Source organism: Astyanax mexicanus, chromosome 3 (genome assembly GCF_023375975.1).
Source record: "Astyanax mexicanus isolate ESR-SI-001 chromosome 3, AstMex3_surface, whole genome shotgun sequence".
In the NCBI taxonomy this organism is placed as follows: Eukaryota; Metazoa; Chordata; class Actinopteri; order Characiformes; family Acestrorhamphidae; genus Astyanax; species Astyanax mexicanus.
Genome location: NC_064410.1, coordinates 55,898,659 through 55,921,233, shown reverse-complemented (window position 1 = coordinate 55,921,233; position 22,575 = coordinate 55,898,659). Strand labels below are relative to the sequence as shown.

Below are 22,575 nucleotides of genomic sequence, written 5' to 3'. Positions count from 1 at the left end.
GAGGGCAAAGATCTGCACCATCATGCCCAGGATCTCCACACTGTTAACTGGCATCCTGTCTGACACTAGGCTTTATAAAACCCACCTAAAGCCCACCTAACCTCAAGAGTTCCATGTTGTCTCCACAAAGAGTGTGGATGTATGTAAGGGTGGGCCCCAACAGAGTAAGTTATGGGACCAGAAGGGGTTCATCGTGGCCCCATTTGTGCTGTACCCCTCATAGGGGTTCTAGATAAGAATCCTGAGACTGAGGTGGGCTGTAATAATGGGGCTTAGTTGGGACGTAGGGAGGGCCAGCATGCTAGTGGGGAAGCCCCCCTCGCTTTGGAGATCTGTGCAAGCGCAGTAGGCAAAACATGCTAAAAAACAAAGGATGATCACAAGCCATCAAACCAAGCTGAACTGCTTGAATTTTTGCACCAGGAGTAAAGGCAAAAAGTTATCCAAAAGCAGTGTGTAAGACTGGTGGAGGAGAACATGATGCCAAGATGCATGAAAACTGTAATTAAAAACCAGGGTTATTCCACCAAATACTGATTTCTGAACTCTTAAAACTTTATGAATATGAACTTGCTTTCTTTGCATTATTTTTTGTTATTTCAGCCATTTTCTCATTTTCTGTAGTATAAATAAATGCTCTAAATTACAATATTTTATTTGGAATTTGGTAGAAATTATAGAATAAAACAACAATGTTCATTTTACTCAAACATATACCTATAAATAGAATCAGAGAATCAGAGAAACTGATTCAGAAACGGAAGTGGTTTCTTAATCTTTAAGCTGTATAATGGCTTTGGCAGATGTTTACATGAGTAATATCGGATATCAGCATCAGCCCAGAATTCTCTACTATTTTTAATACACTTGATTTTAGGAGGAACAATGTTTAAGCAGGTGTCCCAATACTTTGTTTTACATAGTTTTTTAGGCTGAATCACAATATTCTAAACAGATTGTACGATCCTACATATCTGATGTCTGAGCAGAAAAATGTGTTTTTTGGATTTAACTGGAAAACATCCATCATCCTACATTTTAATGGGATGATATGAAGCAACTGGGGCAATCTGAGTGCTGAGGTATCATGACTCACCAGTTGCCCAATCCGATCCAAGTTGTCCAGGAAATACTTCACTGATTCACTCTGTGAAAAGAATAAACACAGAAATAGATTTGTCACACAATTCATTTTCAATGGAGCAGCAGGACAGGGAACAATCAACAGCCTCAGGGTCAGAGGGGGTCTGTCCTCTGTCATCATTTCAGTCGGCCAAATCCCACATCCATATTTCTCAATGCGGTTAGACCACATCCAACAGAACATCTGCCTCAACACAACAGTGGCTGACCTCAAGAAGCCAGAATACAGTACATAGCAACCAGCTACAAACACTCAATCACGCCTAAAATATCATCTAATTGCAAAAGTTCATAAAACAGAGAGAGAGAGAAGAGAATCGGGGCTCTGAAGCTGATCTAATTCTGGAATGGAAAGTCTGGGACTAACAGGATGTTCCTATCTTTGTCTGAGAATTAAGCAGAAACTCTGAGTATTCCTACAAAACACGACCCATCAGTGCAAATAAAAAAAAAAGAGCTCAAAAATGAATTGACTGAAAACACTCACATGACAAAAGTTATGGGAAAAGAAGTAGTATCGCATCCCATGACTTTTGCCAAAAGAGCTAGAGAACACTACACTGACCTATTGAATATGTCTGTGGGGTCTTCTGCAATAACTGTGGATGTGTTTTCTGCCAGACAAGTCAATTTTCGCACTGTTCGCATAGACATTTCTAGCAAGTTGCCATGGTCATGACTGGGTCTGTCATAATCTTGATATCACCTACCATCTCTATACACATAGTGCAGACGGCAGAAGGTAAAGCAAAAAGCATATATTTCCCAAGCTAGGATTACTTAAAATGTTATTGTCTTTAAAATGGTATAATTGCTTTCCTATGCTTCCTATTTTCTATTTCTATGGGATAATATATTAACAATTCTTAGGTAATATTAATTAAACATGGAAATACAGCATTAATTAATGTTATTTTCACATTAACTTACGTTAGAAGTAAAGCATTTATTAAGATGTACAATAAATCATACACTTCATTAATAATGTTAACTAATGTTAGATAAACAAATAACAACTGCTTTTCTGGTCATTTGCTTATATGCTGCAGCTATGCATACAGTAATTGTTAAATATTTATTAGTTAAATATTATTTATAAATATATTTGGCTGGGATAACACTTATGCAGTGGTAGCCAGTTTGTTTTTTAGATACTGATGTCAGTTAACTAATATAATATTATTTATTTTACATTTTTACTTCTATTGGAAATACATCTCTACAAGGATTAGAATTATTCCGCTTTCACTTTACATCAGGTATATATTTATTTTACTGAACAGAGCTGTATATATGCTTAGTAATGTTTAACAGATGTTATTAATAATGCTTTAAAAAGCATTATTGATTAATCATGGTTTATATTTACAATTTCTACATGTAAGTTGAATTGTTCTTTGTTTAATTAACATTACCTAAGCGTTTTTAATGTATTACCTCATGTCTCATTCATGGTACCTAATACATTAATTCATGTTAGTTAGTCAACACTTAATGTAAAGTGTTACCCTATTATCATTATGTTAGTGGAATTTTTAAGATCTTAAAATGAATATGAGTAATATTGTTTATTGCAATCATTTCTGGGACGATATATTGTCCACAATATATTATCATGGCAGGCCACTGTTGTTACACGGGAGTCGGAGGGGTGTGAAGGAGGAGGACGTAAGTGCAAAGATAATATTTATTTTAAACAAACAAGATAAATCAAAACAAACAAAACACGGGTAACGCAAAACAACAAGGCTTGGATAATATAAACTGAGAAACACTGACTAAGAAACTAAGACAAGGAAACATACGGGTAGCAAGGATACATACTGGATACTGGATACGAAGGATACTGGATACAAGATACAAAAGACAAAATACAAAAGACTCGACACTGAACATTCTAACAGAGGGGCTTAAATACAAGAGGAGAGTGAGAAACACCTGGGCTAGGAAGACGAGGGGGCGGGGTTACAAACAGGACACAGGTGAGAACACTGATGCTACAGGGCAGGGCTGGGGCGGAGCTAGGGTGGAGACAAATACTAACAACAACAATAGCACATGGCTGTGAACACTGACAGGAAAACAGAGGGGCAGGAGCACAAGAGACAAAATAAGGGAGAAACAGAAGACAGACATGGGCTAAGGTGTAACATTACCCCCCCTCAACGGCGCCACTACCAGAGGCGCCGAGAGAGAGGGAACAGAAAAACAAGACAAGGCTAGACAAGACCAGAGAAAGAACACAGGGGCAGGAACTGAGACAGGAGACTAGACAGGAGAAACATACTGGGACTGGAATGGAGACTGGGGAGGCAGAAAAAACAGAGACTGGACAGGGGACGAGAACTGAGACTGGACAGAGGTCTGTACATTGGGCAGGGATGCAGAAAGGGCAGGGGACATGAACAAAGACTGGACAGGGGACGGAGACTGGACGAAAGACTGTACAGGGGGCTTAGACGGGACAGAGGGTTGGACACTAGACAGGAATGGAGACTGGACAGGGGGTTGAACAAAACTGGACCGGGGAACTGGAACAAATACCTGGACAGGGACGGACACAAACACAGTGACAGGGACGGGAACAGGAAAACCACCGGGGACAGGAATGGGAACAAACACAGACACCGGGACCAGGACAGGGAGAGACACGGGAACAAACATTGGTGGGTGCCCAGGACTGGCGAAAGTCTGTACGGAAGTCCAAGGAGCCAGCCTGGGCACAGTTCTGGGGGCAAAGACAGGGGGCCTTGGGGCAGGCCTGGGGGTATACAAAGTTCTGGGAGTGGGCACAGGGTCAGAGGCGGCCGGAGCCGCGGGCACAGGGTCAGAGACGGCCGGAGCCGCGGGCACAGGGTCAGAGGCGGCCGGAGCCGCGGGCACAGGGTCAGAGGCGGCCGGAGCCGCGGGCACAGGGTCAGAGGCGGCCGGAGCCGCGGGCACAGGGTCAGAGGCGGCCGGAGCCGCGGGCACAGGGTCAGAGGCGGCCGGAGCCGCGGGCACAGGGTCAGAGGCGGCCGGAGCCGCGGGCACAGGGTCAGAGGCGGCCGGAGCCGCGGGCACAGGGTCAGAGGCGGCCGGAGCCGCGGGCACAGGGTCAGAGGCGGCCGGAGCCGCGGGCACAGGGTCAGAGGCGGCCGGAGCCGCGGGCACAGGGTCAGAGGCGGCCGGAGCCGCGGGCACAGGGTCAGAGGCGGCCGGAGCCGCGGGCACAGGGTCAGAGGCGGCCGGAGCCGCGGGCACAGGGTCTGGAGCAGTGGGTACCACGTGGGCGGCAGGCACTGCTGGTGCTGGAGCAGCGGGAGCTGCTGGAGCTGGAGCTGAGGCTGGAGCAGCGGGAGCTGCTGGAGCTGGAGCTGAGGCTGGAGCAGCGGGAGCTGCTGGAGCTGGAGCTGAGGCTGGAGCAGCGGGAGCAGGTGCTGGAGCTGGAGCTGTGGCAGCAGGTGCTGGAGCTGGAGCTGTGGCAGCAGGTGCTGGAGCTGGAGCTGTGGCAGCAGGTGCTGGAGCTGGAGCTGTGGCAGCAGGTGCTGGAGCTGGAGCTGTGGCAGCAGGTGCTGGAGCTGGAGCTGTGGCAGCAGGTGCTGGAGCTGGAGCTGTGGCAGCAGGTGCTGGAGCTGGAGCTGTGGCAGCAGGTGCTGGAGCTGGAGCTGTGGCAGCGGAAGCTGCTGGTGCTTGAGCAGGCGCGGCGGGTGCGGCTTGAGCAGGCGCGGCGGGTGCGGCTTGAGCAGGCGCGGCGGGTGCGGCTTGAGCAGGCGCGGCGGGTGCGGCTTGAGCAGGCGCGGCGGGTGCGGCTTGAGCAGGCGCGGCGGGTGCGGCTTGAGCAGGCGCGGCGGGTGCGGCTTGAGCAGGCGCGGCGGGTGCGGCTTGAGCAGGCGCGGCGGGTCTAGGAGCTCGTGACCTGGGAGTAGGCACAGGAGCAGAGGCTGGACCCCCAGGCACAAGAACTGGGGTAACAGCAGGCACAGAGTCAGAGGCGGCCGGGGCCGCGGGAACTGGGTCAGAGGCGGCCGGGGCCGCGGGAACTGGGTCAGAGGCGGCCGGGGCCGCGGGAACTGGGTCAGAGACGGCCGGGGTCGCGGGAACTGGGTCAGAGGCGGCCGGGGCCGCGGGAACTGGGTCAGAGGCGGCCGGAGCCGCGGGCACAGAGTCAGAGGCGGCCGGAGCCGCGGGCACAGAGTCAGAGGCGGCCGGAGCCGCAGGCAGCGCTGATTCAGAGGCGGTAGGAGCCGCGGGCAGCGCTGGTACAGAGGCGGCGGGAGCCGCGGGCAGCGCTGGTACAGAGGCGGCGGGAGCCGCGGGCAGCGCTGGTACAGAGGCGGCGGGAGCCGCGGGCAGCGCTGATCCAGAGGCGGCGGGAGCCGTGGGCAGCGCTGATCCAGAGGCGGCGGGAGCCGCGGGCAGCGCTGAAACAGAGGCGGTGGGTCCAGCTGGCGAAGAAGCCGCTTCAGCAGGAGCTGAGAGTGCGGCTGCCGCCAAGATCCGGACAGGAGCTGCAGATTCAGCAGTGGGCGTGGCTGTGAACACCGGACCGGAGCTTGCTTCCGGAGCCGGAGTCGAAGATCTGGAAGCCAGCCGCGCTGGAGAGCTGGAAGCCGGCCGCGCTGGAGTGCTGGAAGTCGGCCGCGCTGGAGAGCTGGAAGCCGGCCGAGCTGGAGTGCTGGAAGCCAGCCGCGCTGGAGAGCTGGAAGCCGGCCGCGCTGGAGTGCTGGAAGTCGGCCGCGCTGGAGTGCTGGAAGTCGGTCGGGCTGGAGAGTGCGGTGGAGCTAACATGCTAGTTAGCTTAGCTGGAGCTGGGCCGACACTCTCCACCCCACGGAGAGGCGCCGGGAGCGGTTCATCCCCCCGAATTAGCTCCGCGAGGAACCGGAGATACGCCAGGTCCGCCTTCCTCGTGGCATTCCTCTTCGCTACGTCCATATTTAGGTCGAGTCTTATGTTACACGGGAGTCGGAGGGGTGTGAAGGAGGAGGACGTAAGTGCAAAGATAATATTTATTTTAAACAAACAAGATAAATCAAAACAAACAAAACACGGGTAACGCAAAACAACAAGGCTTGGATAATATAAACTGAGAAACACTGACTAAGAAACTAAGACAAGGAAACATACGGGTAGCAAGGATACATACTGGATACTGGATACGAAGGATACTGGATACAAGATACAAAAGACAAAATACAAAAGACTCGACACTGAACATTCTAACAGAGGGGCTTAAATACAAGAGGAGAGTGAGAAACACCTGGGCTAGGAAGACGAGGGGGCGGGGTTACAAACAGGACACAGGTGAGAACACTGATGCTACAGGGCAGGGCTGGGGCGGAGCTAGGGTGGAGACAAATACTAACAACAACAATAGCACATGGCTGTGAACACTGACAGGAAAACAGAGGGGCAGGAGCACAAGAGACAAAATAAGGGAGAAACAGAAGACAGACATGGGCTAAGGTGTAACAACTGTCACGTCTCTAGCCTCTCCTTTCACACTCCCGAACTCCATTTCCCATGAACCCACTGGTGATGACGTCACTGTCAGCTGCTCACCTTCACCCAATCGTGTTACGCTCCCCCGTTCAGAGTCACCTGTGTTCTAAGTTGTTCCGGTTCATAGTAAATCTATGTTTTGTATATATAGGGTTCTGTTAGCATATGTTCTTTGCGAGGTAGTGTCGACTCATGTTGCGTACTGAGCGTTATTCCAAACCCTTTTCTGTCTGCCCTTTTGTTATGACCCTTTTTTCTGTATTCCGGATTTTGCCTTTTGTCTTTTCCCTTATCGGATTTGTTGTATTATCGGACTGTCTCTCTGGCTTCGGATCTTGGACTGTTTCCTGTACTACGTCTTCTGTTTATACTGTGAGTTCTGTTCAAACTGTTATCTGGCTGTGTTATTCTGTTTACGGCTCTGTAAATAAACCAGTCTTTACCTTTTATTCGGCAAGCGTTACCCCTATCTGTCTGGTGTTTCAGCCTACACTGTGCTGTCCACTGTGGGTGGTAAAGCCTTTATATGACAAATGTGACACTATGGAACAGGGGTGGGAATCGATGATATCAGGATACTGTAATTCTGCGATACTCGATATATCACAAGACGATTCTGTGTTACTGAAGAGGATAAAATATTACTAAATAAGCAAACATCAATAAAAATTTTACACTATCATTGTCCTCTACTGTTTACTTAGGCTTACTAAAGTTTACTACTGTTTACTACTGAGGTTTTGTGGGTTTGAGGTTATCACTGAGAGACTGTTTTCTAGCTCTGTCAAAAACACAGTCAAAAACAAGAAAAGTCAGTAATTATCGGCACATTATCGACAGCATTTTTGCTGACAGCGAGAGCTGATGTTACTGGCAACTTATGTATTTGTCGGGTTGTAGTCAAAGGTCAGCGCAGAGTCCGGTACATTAAAAAAGCTGGCCAGTGTGGCGTCCAAGCTCTGAGGAGATAGCAGTCAGAACACTGTGTCAACACCGGCCTCTTCCAAGAATCAATTACGCCTGCTGTCCTCGTAAGTACTCACTGCTGATAATTTACTAACGTTGCCCAACTCTGAGCTCTGCTCTGACTTTTCCAGAGAAGGCACTTAAAGATTCGTCATAACAGAACCGAGAACCCAGAACAGAGCGAATACAGGAACTTAAGAAGCAGAACCCAGCGAGTGTTGAATCTTATTTCCTGACGTGTGAATTTTGGTATGGGTGGCAGACTCTGTGACCTTGATATTTCACTGCACATTGTCTGTGAGAGCCAGTTGTGTCCTGTAAAGTGTGTGCATGTGTTAGGCTTGTGTGTGTGTGTGTGTGTGTGTAAGAGAGTGTGTATAAGTGTATGAGTGTATGAGTGTCGCACACAGGCTCATGGCCTGGCCCATATTCCCAACAGGAAACAGCTGTGTGAGAAAACAGAGAGGATTACAGGGGGACAGCGCCGCCCCTCCGTCACAAGCTGTAGGCCCACACCCCAACATCACACACACACATGAAAAAAAACACACACACACACACACACGAAAAAAACACACACATCATCAAGACCAAACGCAACTCAGGCAGGAAGTGAAGCAGATATCTGATAGCAGTGCCTGTGGCTTTTATCAATCTCTCCTTAAAACACACTCTCACAGAATAAAAACATTCCTCCTTCTCTCGCACAAATATAATACAAATTCAGCCCCTCATCGCAGTCCTGAGGTCAAAGCCCTGCAGCACACTGACCACAGCCCATCTCAGATCTGCTCCCGTCCTCAGCAGGAGAGCACAGTATCTGATTAAAGTTAAAATCAATCAGAAAAGCTCTTCAAATTTTCCCTTTATCACTGTAATAATGTAGTTTTAGGGTCGGCAGGGATGGGCGGTATGATCCCTGGTGGGCCGCTCTATGTTGAGAGTTGGCGGCACTCTCAATCCACAATCAAAAAAAGGAAAAGAGAGTTTGGACACACCTTCTCATTCAATGTTTTCTTTTTTTTTTCCTACATTGTAAATGAATACTAAAGTAATAAAGACTATGAAGGATCACATATAGGAATCATGTAGTAACTTAAAAGTGTTAAACAAACCAAAATACTCTAATTACTTATCTGGGGTGCTGTTAATTTGTGGTTTCTCTGATGAGCTTATCCTGTACAACAGAGGAAACTCTTGCTCTTTCCTTCCTGGGGTGTTCCTTATGAGAGCCAGTTTCATCATAATGTTTTTGACAGTCTTTGCGACTGCATTTAAGGTAACTTTTAAAGCTCTTGAAACTTTTTTCTTTACTTAGTTGAGTAGTTCTTGACATAATGTGGATAAGAACATTACACATATAGAGCTATTCACTGTATACCTGTAACTCTACTGCTTCACACCTTTACAACTGATGCTCTCAAACACATTAAGAGACAAAATATTCAAGTAATTAACTCTTGAGGAGTTCAGCACAGCTGTTAACTGAAAGCCTGAATTCCAGGTGACCCTACCTCAGAAAGCTGTCCAGCCAATATGTGCAAAACTGTTTAATCTAGAGGTGCAACTTGAAGAATCTTTGCTTTGTTTATCGCTTTTTCAACTAAATAATTTCATATGTTTTTCTTCATAATGTAAATGACCAAAGTAATAATCTACAATGCAAATGCAGAACATTTTAAAATAATGAAAAACCACTGAATTTAAGGTGTGTCCAAACCTTCGAATGGTACTATATATGGTAAAGAAATGCTACTCTATTGAATAATGCAGCACTAATACAACAGGAGCATAGGCATGTTTACAACAAATGTGTCCAAGAGTGTCCATTTACAATACAGAACAAAATCAAATCAAATCAAAACCTTCAAAAATCCTCCTAAAGTTTTGACTTGGTCCTGATTCTGACCTTCAAATGAACATCAAAAAGTTATCATATCAGATACAATAAGGAAACATGCATATAACCAACCTTGGCGCAACCCCTCACCTGTTAACCCCCACCAAAACCCCACCCACTAGATTAGTTAAAGATCTGCCACTTTGTTCTGCTGGTTGAGCACCACAGAAGGTACACAGTAGAATTAGGCAGCAGACTTTGTCTGAGGGAGGGATCTGTACCTACTGTTTTGTGCCAAGCCAGCAGATGGGGGAGGGGGTAAAAACTTAAATACTTTCAAACAATGATTTTTAAAGAAGTTAATGGCCAGCAACTGCTTTTGCATTTGCATAAAAGTGACAGAGCCCTTAAACGGCTCATTCTGAAAGGGACTAAAACTGTGTAAAGGAGGTATACTATGTCCTCTTTAAGTCGTTGTACTTTTTGTTCTCAGTACACATGATGTAATGTGTTAGCGACAGTAAAAAAAGGCCTTTCAGGAGGCTGAGTTTCAATCTCTTGATACAGTTCCCGTCCCCTCCTCCTCCTCCTCCTCTCTGCTCCGCTGCGGGTGAGAGAGAGTGCAGTATATGAAACAGTCCACTGCCTCCCCATCCCACCGGACCGGCCCGGCTCTGACAGCCTCGCTGCGAGTGTGGGAAAGAACATGGCCGTGCAGTAACGGCCCACAGCCTGCAGAGTTACTGTAGAGTACACAAACCGTGCCCAGGGGTATTCCCGAGCCGAGGGGAAGGATGACCCACGGCAGCCAAGAAGGGGTTTGATTATAAAAGAGGAGGAGGAAGCGGTAGCCCCGCCCTCCCCGCAGTGATCCGTATCGCTGTAGCTCCTTCTCCTGAACTCCTCCAAATAAACAGTACATGGAGGGTCCGCTGAAACTCGATCCAATCCTGAGCCCTCCCCCATGAACCCCCCTTACCCACCACCAGCACCGCAACCCCCAGCTCAGATACAGGCCCTAATCACAGAGACTGACGCTGGCCGGGTGGGTGGATGGATGTGGGTTGAAAGAAGGTGGAGGGGGAGGGAAGCTCTGAAACAAAACATATTCACGACTCAATTCAACAACAATAAAACCCAACAGAACAACATCATTACTGAACAATACTAAACCCTCATTCACTCAGTCTGTTTAAACAGACAGACACACAGACAGCTGTTTCTCACAGGATGACTCTATAATGACTTTATAGTGTGGGATACAATACTGTATATATAAAACACTGTATATGGAGCCAGGTAAAATTTTGGCCACAACTAAAGGTTTTTTTTTTTTTTTTTTTTTTTTTTTTTACAGTTGTAAAGACTGTAGCATGTCTGTTTATTAACAGGTTTTCTCTAATCTAAAGGTTTTAGATTATTATTTGCTTACAAAGTCAAACAATACAGAAATATTGAAATATATCCAGATTTTTACATTTAGTATCTAAAATAGTTCATTTAAATGCTTAGCTAGAAGACTATGGGCACTATTTTAGCAATCTATAGGTGAGCTTGATTTAGGGTGTGTCAGTGTGTCTTTGCTATCGTAACGATGGGGAAAGTTTACAATGCGTGATTTAAAATGTGCAAAAGGCATGTACTAATTCTCTTAATTAATCATGGGTTGGTTTTGGTCATAACGTGCAATAAACCAATCATCATGCCACTTGCCATCACTCCCTTTAAAAGCCAGGTGCTCTCTGACTTTTGCTCGTTTACGCTTGTTAATTTTGATTATTGCTGATGTTAAAGTTGGGTTTGTGCACTGCTGTGTCCATGTGTGCATAACAAGTGAGGAGGTATATGTCTATTGGGGACCTGCCTGTTAAAAATTCTCTGCCAAGAGAATGTTGACGTATGTCTTAGTTCAATTCAGTCAGTAGCGCACCTGTGTTGTACGTTGCCAGGTTAGCAATACGCCAGGAATGTACCTAAGGACATCAGCCTCAGGTGACCATGACCGTTACACCAGTTCACTGTTTGTCCATGATGTTCCGACCCAGCTGTCTAGACACCACAATTTGACCCTTGCCAAAATGGCTTACATATAATTTTTGCTGTTTTAATGCATTCACTTTAAGGACTGACTATTCACTTGCTACCTAATATCCACCCCTTAATGCAAGCCACTGTAGATGAAAATAATCCATGTTTTTGACTTTGACCAGTCAGTGGTACTAATGTTTTATATTTATTTCTATATTTACATTTACATTTAATGTATTTCCTCATAGTTTACTTCAAAATATCCATAGCTAGCTAGCTTGTAGAGACTAGGATCACACCAAGAGATACACCAAGCTTGATAATGTTTAGACGTTTTTTTTAAAGATTAGTTTAGGAACTCTTTGAAAAGATGAGTCTTCAGTTGGTGTTTGAAGACCGTGAGTGACTCTGCTGTTCTGACTCCCAGTGGAAGTTCATTTTTAACTGATAGCCTTCTAAAACCGTGGACTTTTGCTTGGAATGGATTTTTAAGTTCTCCTAGCTACTTGGAATTAGTAGGACCTAACATGTATAAAAATGTGTGTAAAAAAATGTGTAAAAAATGTGTGTATCATCATGTTCAAAAGGTTTTTGCTCAACTGCTAAACAGTAAAAATATACATCTATATTTCATTAATGAGAATTACATCAGGGTAATGATGTCAGTTAAATTCTAAGCTTTATATTTTAGGAAACATCAGAACACCATTAGGATACCAATTTCTCCAGCTGAAAGAGAAGTAAATAAACTCTAACAGTCATTAAAGACAAATAACAGCTCCGCTGGACGCAGCTTCAAACGATTTAACAGTCTTTTCTAAATATCAACCCTAACATAAAAACATGGGAACAGTCAGTTCATTTAAAAGCTTCTTTTTTTGTGGTTTAGTTTTTGTGGAGATCCAGAGAGCAGACCCGGTTCTATTTCGCAGAGACGACGCCTGCTTCTCTTCGGAGTTAAATGTAAATAATCGTCACGCAAAACAAACACGACTTGATTTCCAGCTCCTTAGAGAGAAATTAATTGTTTGGTTTGGACATGAGAGGAGAAGTCCGATTAATCCCCCGCATGGAGCTGCGGCACCTTCTCCACTACGCCCCGGCGCTGCAGACCCGTCCAGCCCTGTTGATCTGGCTGTAACTGTAAACCCAGCTCTTTTATCTTTGAGGATAGCCTCAGACTGTGTTTTTCCAATAGCAGAGCAGTGAAAGGAAAATGAACGGCTATCAGGAAGTTCTATAAACATATCGAGGATTTACACAGAATCTGAAAAATGTAAACAATCACATCAGCTGTGTTATGCAAGTCATGTGAGCTCTGAGCACCTGAGTATTTGGGAAAAATCACTACTAGGGGATGGGACAATATATCGATGTGGCGATATATTGTATTATTTTGTATATTATCAAATCATATTTATAAATAATGTCAAATATCAATATTTTTTTATTGAAACTCCCTACGACCCCCCCACCACCCAGTTTGACTAAGGTAACACTTTACTTGGATGGTCCATTTGATGGCCTCTTTGATGCTCAACTGACATTCAACTACATGTCTATTAAATGCAAATGAACTAAAAGGTGAAAGTAAATGATTCTCTATTGAATATAACCCTACATTCAACTCTAATCCAAACGCTTATCTTAATATTTTAGGATTGGGTTTAGGGTTAGATTTTAAGTTTAGGTTAAGGTTAGGGTTAGGTGTAGGGTTTGATTTTAGGGTTGATTAAGGGTTAAGGTTAGGGTTAGGTGTAGGGTTAGATTCTATGGTTGATTAAGGGTTAAGGTTAGGGTTAGGTGTAGGGTTTGATTTTATGGTTGATTAAGGGTTAAGGTTAGGGTTAGGTGTAGAGTTAGATTTTAGGGTTGATTAAGGGTTAAGGTTAGGGTTAGGTGTAGGTTTAGGTTCTATTTTGAATCATTTACATTCAACATAGGGTTAAGTTCAATTTAAAGGACATTCAATTCAGTGTTAGTTGAATGTCAGTTGAGCATCAACAAGGCCATAAAATGGAGCATCTAAGTAAACTGTTACCCTTACTAAATATTAAAATTAATACTAGAATATTGGTTGTTAAATTCTGAGAAATTAAAACACCGTATTCGCTTATTTAAGGATATTTTAACCTATACTTAACACTGACTGGTTTGTAGAGGGGCAGGCATCTCAAGTTGTTGTGTTGTCAACTGTGTGCAAACTTTCCCTAAAGAAAATAATAAACTAATTGGTTTGGTTCTACTAAACAGTAAACATTATAGTATTACTAACTTCAAGCACAAAACTCAAGACTGGTTCCAGTATAGCTAATATACAAGAGTGCTGTGCAACAGTTATAACATCACCTACAGATATAATTGCCCCCTCATGCTCCCAATGCTCATGTTTACTTAATTACTAATTTTCAGTTCTTTTTCTTCTTCTATTGTTTAATTGGTGACAAAAGCTTGCCTCAATATACTGTTATAGGGCCTGAATATCCGTACTATCTTAAAGTGTTTTAAAACTGCAGATGAACCAAACCATGGTTCAGTTGGACTAAGATCACCTCTGTTGGTTGGACCAAATTTCAGCCTTTTGGTCCAGGCCATGAACCAAGACACCTGGACATAGACATGTGTACTGAATGTGTATATATAGGAAACAAATTGATTTTTTTAGACAAATAGATAGCATACAGATGTGATTAATTGTAATCTAATCAATTTGTTTCCTATATATACACATTCAGTACATATGTCTATGTCCATTTAAGTATGCCAATATAGTCAAATGACCAGGTGAGGGCTAGAGGGGTATAAAGCCCTCCAGTATGAACTGTGTTATCTGGAATGATTGAGCTTCATCCAACACTCCTGACCAACAGTGCTGTTACTGAATGCAATTAAATCCTCACAGCAATACAAACAAATATTTATAGTAGAAAGCCTTCTCTGGACAGTAGAGCCAACTGCTCCAAAAAAATGTGTGTTTGTGTATATGTGTGTATATATTGTCCATTGTTTTTGACCTACAGGTCACACAGTGAACTCAGTGGATAATGATAAGATGCTGGAGTTCATCACATGACCATGTGGCTGGCAGATTCCCACACTTCTTCAGCTGTTTTCCCACAGGACCCTCTCCTCCTCCACTGGTGAAGCATAAACTGGAGAGAGAGTCAGGATGTTCTCCTCTGGGAGGCTGCAGGTCAGACAGGTGCAGGTCAGATGGTCTAGCTGTACTCCGTGCCCACAGATGTGCCTGTCCGTCTGCTGATCTGTCCGTTTGTATGCCTGTGCTTGTGTTTCAGTGACAGATCATTTATGAAGGCCCCATCTGGACCCAGAAAACCCCCGCTGCCTCAGCTCTAACAGTCACCCACAGTGTCAAACATCACAGCTCCAGACATGCTGAGAGACTCCCTGGAAGATCTCCATGCTCCACCCTCCTGGCTTCTCTCCAGAGGGTCTGTTGTGTACTGGTTTGTATGTATTGGAATGTCCCGTCTTGCTTAATTGTGTGTTATTAAAGTGTGTGTCAGGTCCAGTAAACTCTGAGCTTGTGTGGTGTGTCATACAGAAGCCTTGGAGTTCATTAACCTCTTTAAAATACTCTTAAAAGTACAAATGTCTACATGTTGTTGTTGAAGGTGGCAACTTCTCTCAGGTTTCCTTAGGAAAATATGGATGGTACCCTTGTCTAGTCTAGTCTAGTCTAGCCTTGTCTTGTCTAGTCTAGCTTTGTTTTGTCTAGTCTAGCCTTGTCTACTCTAGTCTAGTCTAGTCTTGTCTAGCCTTGTCTTGTCTAGTCTAGTCTAGTCTTGTCTAGTCTAGCCTTGTCTTGTCTAGTCTAGCCTTGTCTACTCTAGTCTAGTCTAGTCTTGTCTAGCCTTGTCTTGTCTAGTCTAGTCTAGTCTTGTCTAGCCTTGTCTTGTCTAGCCTTGTCTTGTCTAGTCTAGTCTTGTCTAGCCTTGTCTTGTCTAGTCTTGTCTTGTCTAGTCTTGTCTAGTCTAGCCTTGTCTACTCTAGTCTAGTCTAGTCTAGCCTTGTCTAGTCTAGTCTAGTCTTGTCTTGTCTAGTTTAGTTTAGTCTCGTCTAGCCTTGTCTTGTCTAGTCTAGTCTCGTCTAGCCTTGTCTAGTCTTGTCAAGCCTAGCCTAGTCTAGTCTAGTCTAGCCTTGTCTTGTCTAGTCTAGTCTTATCTAGTCTAGCCATGTCTAGTCAAGTCTAGTCTTGTCTTGTCTAGTGTAGTCTAGTCTAGTCTAGTCTTGTCTAGTCTAGTCTTGTCTACTCTAGTCTTGTCTAGCCTTGTCTTGTCTTGTCTAGTCTAGTCTAGTCTAGTCTAGTCTAGCCTTGTCTTGTCTTGTCTAGTCTAGTCTAGTCTAGTCTAGTCTAGCCTTGTCTTGTCTTGTCTAGTCTAGTCTAGGCTAGTCTAGTCTTATCTAGTCTAGCCTTGTCTAGTCAAGTCTAGTCTTGTCTTGTGACACATAACATCTGAATATGCCAGTTTTATATTGTTTTAACTGTCATGATGTATGAAACAATAGAAATGCTCCATTATTTTTCCTTTAATGGTCAAGAAGATTTTTTTTCCTTTCTCCTAAAAAGGTGTCTTATTTGCATAATAAATGGTAATATTTTTGGTGATATGTCTAATTAATTTCATTCTTAACTTCTGAGCAGCTGCAAACAGTTTAAAAACGAAAAAAAAAAAAAACACCAATGAACACGCTAAATAACTCCTGCCTTGTTATTTAAATGGTTCAGTCCCACTCTGTTAGCTGAATGACTGCATGACTGGGCTGTGATATGTCATACTCTGAGTAGATTGTGCTGCAGGAGACGAGATTACACTCTAACCACAGCTTCTCTCCTCCCCCAGCTGTGCTGCCATGCTGTTGACTCATTTACAAACAAGTCTGAGGAGTGTGTATTCACAAAAATCACATCTCATGAGACGTCAGACTGTGTCCCTGTTCCCTTACAGCAGTGCTGAAGGTGTCCCTGTCCCCCTACTGTCCCAGTCTCTCTCTATTCTCGACCCCTTCCAGACTTCCATCACTATCTTATCCTCCTGCTGGACTGATGGAGGTCCTGAGGGACACTAACCGTAGACAGGCCTGGAAACAAATGGCTGATGGCTGGAACCTTTAACAGGCAAGAGAGCAAGAGACAAAAAAACGACAAGCAAACAAGAGCAAACAGTCTAGTCTTGCTTTGTCCAGTCTAGTTGTGTCTAGCCTAGTCTATTCTTGTCTTGTCTAGTCTAGTCTAGTTTTATTTAGTCTAGTCTAGTTTTATCTAGTCTAGTCTAGTCTAGCCTTGTCTTATCTTGTCTAGTCTAGTCTAGTCTATTCTAGGCTAGTCTTGTCTAGACTAGTCTTGTTTTATCTAGTCTAGTTTTATCTAGTCTAGTCTAGTTCAGTCTTGTCTTGCCTTGCCTAGTGTAGTCTAGTCTAGTCTTATCTAATCTAGTCTAGTCTAGACACTAACTGTAGACAGGCCTGGAAACAAATGGCTGATGGCTGGAAACTTAAAAAGGGCAAGAGGGTAAGAGATAAAAAAACGACAAGCAAACAAGAGCAAACAGTCTAGTCTAGTCTAGTCTAGTTTTATATTGTCTAGTCTAGTTTAATCTAGTATAGTCTTATTAAGTCTAGTCTAGTCTACTCTAGTCTTGTCTAGTCTTATCTAGTCTAGTCTAGTCTAGTCTAGTCTAGCCTTGTCTACCGTAGACAGGCCTGAAAACAAATGGCTGATGGCAAACAAGAGAAAAAAACGAGGACAGATGATGCTTTTCGACAACACCAAACCGTCCAAGGACACGACTGAGCAAGACAGTCTAGTCTTGCTTTATCCAGTCTAGTTGTGTCTAGCCTAGTCTATTCTTGTCTAGTCTAGTCTAGTTTTATTTAGTCTAGTCTAGTTTTATCTAGTCTAGTCTAGTCTAGCCTTGTCTTATCTTGTCTAGTCTAGTCTATTCTAGGCTAGTCTTGTCTAGACTAGTCTTGTTTTATCTAGTCTAGTCTAGTTTTATCTAGTCTAGTCTAGTCTAGCCTTGTCTTATCTTGTCTAGTCTAGTTTAGTTTAGTCTAGTGTAGTGTAGTGTAGTCTAGTCTAGTTTTATCTAGTGTAGTCTAGTCTAGTCTAGCCTGGCCTTATCTTGTCTTTCCCAGTCTAGTCTAGTTTAGTCTAGTCTGGTCTAGTCTAGTCTAGGCTAGTCTTGTCTAGTCTAGTTTTATCTAGTCTAGTCTGGTTTTATCTAGTCTAGTCTGGTTTTATCTAGTCTAGTCTAGCTTTGTCTTATCTTGTTTGTCTAGTCTAGTCTAGTCTAGTCTAGTTTAGTCTAGTCTAGTCTTGTCTAGTCTTGTTTTATCTAGTCTAGTCTAGTTTTATCTAGTCTAGTCTAGTCTAGTCTAGTCTAGTCTAGTTCAGTCTTGTCTAGTCTAGACACTAACTGTAGACAGGCCTGGAAACAAATGGCTGATGGCTGGAACCTTAAACAGGCAAGAGGGTAAGAGATAAAAAAACGACAAGCAAACAAGAGCAAACACTCTAGTCTAGTCTAGTTTTATATTGTCTAGTCTAGTCTAATCTAGCCTTGTCTAGTCTAGTCTTATCTTATCTAGTCTAGTTTAGTCTAGTCTAGTGTAGTCTAGTCTAGACTAGTCTAGTCTTATCAAGTCTAGTCTAGTCTAGTCTAGTATAGTCTTATTAAGTCTAGTCTAGTCTACTCTAGTCTTGTCTAGTCTTATCTAGTCTAGTCTAGTCTAGTCTAGTCTAGCCTTGTCTACCGTAGACAGGCCTGAAAACAAATGGCTGATGGCAAACAAGAGAAAAAAACGAGGACAGATGATGCTTTTCGACAACACCAAACCGTCCAAGGACACGGCTGTTGGTAAAATTCCGATTTTCCTCTTCCACCCGGCTGCCGCCCTTAAAAAAAACGGAGCCGGAGCTTAAAAAAACCCAACTCACTTGCCATCTATTTCACAAGGGCTTATAACTTAATATCACTTGCTAATCCTCTCGCTTTATCCCAGACACTTTCTCCTGGACATGAAAGGAGCGTTGCAGAGTGGGGGCTCTGCGCTCTGACGAAGCCTGAGACGGAAATCATGAGGAGGTTCAGTATAAAGACTCCCAGCGGCTTTAAAGAGTCTCAGAATCATTCCTGAGTAATCCTCCCTGAAACACTCTCAACACTGATCTTTAGTTTTTTGTACATATTGTCTTGTGCAAGGAAAACACAAGTACACACACACACTCATACACTCATTAGGGATGAATAATACTAGGAGGGGAGGTATAGTTACTGTACATTTATGTTAAAGGTCTCCTTCTGCTAAAATCCACTTTTTCTTGTTTCTTTTTTGTGTAATACTACAGGTCTCTCTGAGTTGTATATGCATGCTGCATATGAAACTATTTCTCAGCCTCCACTGTCTGCAGTAGCTGGTAAAAGAAAATCCTCAGAAATATGAGTTGATCAAAAAGATGTTAGGTGTCAACCAGTGAGTTCATGGCCTCGCCCACCTCAGCTCAGGACCCACAGGCGGTCCTGATCTGAGGTGGAGCTTACAGCTCTGTTTAAAGAGCTAGTTAACATTACAGTGTAAGCAACTGTAGGTTTAAATCAGATCTCCGGCTGATTCTGCGTTTTACAGAGACCTTAAATGGACACTAGCGAATCACCAAGTCTGAGGTAAGAGTTTAGTAGATTTAGTTTAGCTGAAACTAACGGTATTAAACTCTTACCTTAAAAGGGGTGAAATAAAAAAAAACAATGGAATGAGACCTTTAAAAATAACTATTTTGGAGGTCAAAGCTGTTTTGTAGTTAACTCAAAACCTTTACGTTCATTAGGTTCCTCTCAAAGCTTCAGAAAAAAGTTCTACTAGTAGACTCTGTTGCTAGGTAAACATTTGCATCATCCAATGTACCACCAGCTTCCACCTATTTCTTCATTTCCTGCCTGTTCCTAAGCAGTCTAATGAGATGATGTGTTCCTCTATAACCCTACTACTCTATAACCCTACTCACTTTTTTAAATTAAGACACCAAAGCCAATTTCAGAGCAGTGTATTAAAACATATGACCATCTACAACAAAATTCTTGCACCCACAAGGAATCAACAGACAGGAAAGCTTGGTGGATAGTCATAGAGAGACTCAGAATGACAGGGCGTCATCATTAGTAATGAGTCCTCAGAGTTTCCTTTTGTCTTGGTCGAGATGACCAACAAATCTTTTCCAATGCCAGATACCCTTTGGTCTTCATTATAGGTTTTCTTTACCAGCCCAACTTAACGTTAATGAAGTCTTGCAAATCACTGGTCATACTTTTTCTGAACACATTTAAGGGCGCTGTTCCATTAGGACAACGCTCATCCACATATGGCTGCCATCTCAAGAGCTTGCCTTAAGATGCAAATCCAGAACTATCCTTGGTTAAAAATGTGTGGGATGGAACTGGATGAATTATCGATACTTCATGCCTACCGAAAAATCTACAGGAGAATGAGAATAACCATGCATGGGATTGATTAAAACAGAACATCATTAGGAACCTCTACAACTTTTGTATGTGTAGCCCAATAAGAGTTTATGTCCATAAAGTTGCCTATACATTTTTAATCATTCATTGTTCCTGGTAACATTTATCTTCTTTCCAAATAGAACTGCAATCCCACACTTTCTTCTGGATGCAATTTTATTTCTTTGATGACGAGTGTATATATAACAATACTGATTATATACTGTCATATTGCCCATCCCAACCCACTGACAGTGACAAACTGAGAATAAAAAGTCTTTGCTAATCTAATTTGAGCTGTTTGGCTAAGAAACTACCGCGTGGTTCAAAGCCTGAACCCCGTGGTTAGGATTCAGCTCAGCTACAGATGCTGCTAGCAGTGAGAAATAACCTTGACAGATTGTTGGAGCCTATAATCTTTAGTCAGAGAATGTCAGGACTATATGAGTGATTGTCCGGACCATATTGAGTCTCAGCGAAGGCTCAGGAGTAGTTAAGCTAAGTCCTACTATAATGACCTAGATAGGAGCAGACAGACAGATAGGAGAGTGGAGGAGCGCTCCAGAACGAGTGTGGATTTATGGCTCATGACAGAGGCTGTCTGCAGATAGTAAATGACACCCGGCAGAGCTGAGACTGAGGCAGGGCTGAAAGCTCTGGTGACACCTCTCATAGTCACATGCCATTCTGCGCCGTCACTTCCACTGCTCGTCTAGAAGAAGGGAGGGAAATGCTGCCGCAGAGGGTGAAGGCTGCAGTCAACTCTGCTAATAGTATAAAGGCATATATTTATATATGTATATATATATAACTCACAAGATAACACCTCACAACATACAGCTCTGGAAAAATATAACACTTAAAATTACTTTGATTTTACCAAATTAAATAAGATGGATGATTACAAGCCATCAAACCAATCTGAACTGCTTGATTTTTTGCACTAGGAGTGGCATAATGTTTTTCAAAAGCAGTGTGTAAGACTGGCGGAGGAGAAAATGCCAAGATGCATTAAAAAAACTGTGATTAAAAACCAGGGTTATTCCAACAAATATTGATTTCTGAACTCTATAAAACTTTATATTGCATTTTATTGCTTTTAATTGCATATATTTTTACCTGCATCTGTTCAAATACATTCTGGAGTTTTTACAGTACAAACTGTTGTTTTGCTGCAATAAATACTTTTAAATACTGTGCTAAGGGCTCAGAGTGGTCCAGCGGTCTAAAGAGCTGCCACTATGATCGGGAGATAGCTGGATTGAATCCTGTTTATGTAACTTGCCATCAGCTGCTGGAGCCCTGAGAGAGAGCACAATTGGTCTTGCTCTCTCTCTGGATGGGTAGATGCCGCTTTTTCCCCTCATCACTCTTAGGGCGATGTTGATCAGCACAAGGCTGCGTCTGTGAGCTGATATATCGGAACCGAGTCGCTGCATTTTCCTCTGAGTGCGCTGTGATGCTACTCAGCAATGCTGCATCAGCTAGTCTTCACCCTCCTAGTGTTGGGGCATCACTAGTGATAGGGGGAGTCCTAACGAGTGGGTTGGGTAATTGGCCTTGTACATTGTGTAGAAAATGAGATAAAAATTCAATAAGTATTAAATAAATTAATAATAAATTACTGTGCTAATGTCCCTCAAACTTCAACACAGTACTGAATAAATATACAATTCCACCTAGTCTAATCAAAGCCTGTGTAATATATATGAAAATATATGAAAGTCAAAGTATAAATAAACTAAAGTAAAGCTAACACTAAATTACAGTACACTGAGTTTGAATGCAAGATCTAAAGGGCATGAAACTTGTTTTTGGCCAAGCTACTCAAATCCAATATCTAGACTAATTATCTGTCCTTGAGGCATGCATCCGATGCAGACCATACGGCTGGTGGATTAAAAAAAAGCAAAGCACCAGGCAGCAGGAAAGCGAGACTGCATCTTACCACTGAAAAAAACGGAGTTAATTAGTTTCTGCACGCCCTCAAGAGGGCACAACTGCTTAGCGAGTTTGGGGTGCACCCCTATGGCAGCAAGATTGCCATCAGAACCCGCTCCCTTATTTATGGCAACACTTTATCTGGAAAAATACTGCATGTTACATAACGCTGGTCCAAATATAGCAAAATTGTACCAGTCTGCTTGCCTTAGCGTCCTGTCCAGCCCCACTCAGGAAGTACAGTGATGTCCTGTAACTGCTTCAAAGGGATGACAAAAGCTTGTGTACAATAACAGATTAGCAATGGAGGCTAATTAAGGACTTGAGCCAGACAAATGACGTTACCTCAATGCTTACAGTGCTTTTAATTCATAGCTACTGTTGAAAACTTGAGAGATCCCACACACTACACCATCTAAACTAAAAGCAACATAACACATGATTCAAAGAAACATGCTAGATAACAGGAAAACCATTGCTATGCTAGTTGTGATGCTTTCTGCTCATTACAAAAATTAAGAAAATACATACACATGATTACAGTTTACACATTGCACACATACGTTAAAGAGATATAGCTATAAGTATACATGTGTAAATACATTAATTGCATTGTATCCTGACCTTATTGCGCTGGTTACCCATCAGAATAGA

General features: G+C 43.3%; 1 protein-coding gene across 1 annotated transcript in view; it reads right to left on the bottom strand.

Annotated features, from left to right (window-relative positions):
• gna12a (guanine nucleotide binding protein (G protein) alpha 12a) overlaps nucleotides 1-22,575 on the bottom strand; it is a 78,744-nt gene that overhangs the window by 6,717 nt on the left and 49,452 nt on the right. Inside the window, exon 3 of the mRNA XM_007247801.4 lies at nucleotides 1,097-1,147. Coding sequence (XP_007247863.2) covers nucleotides 1,097-1,147 — 51 coding nt within the window. The remainder of the gene's footprint in view (nucleotides 1-1,096; nucleotides 1,148-22,575) is intronic.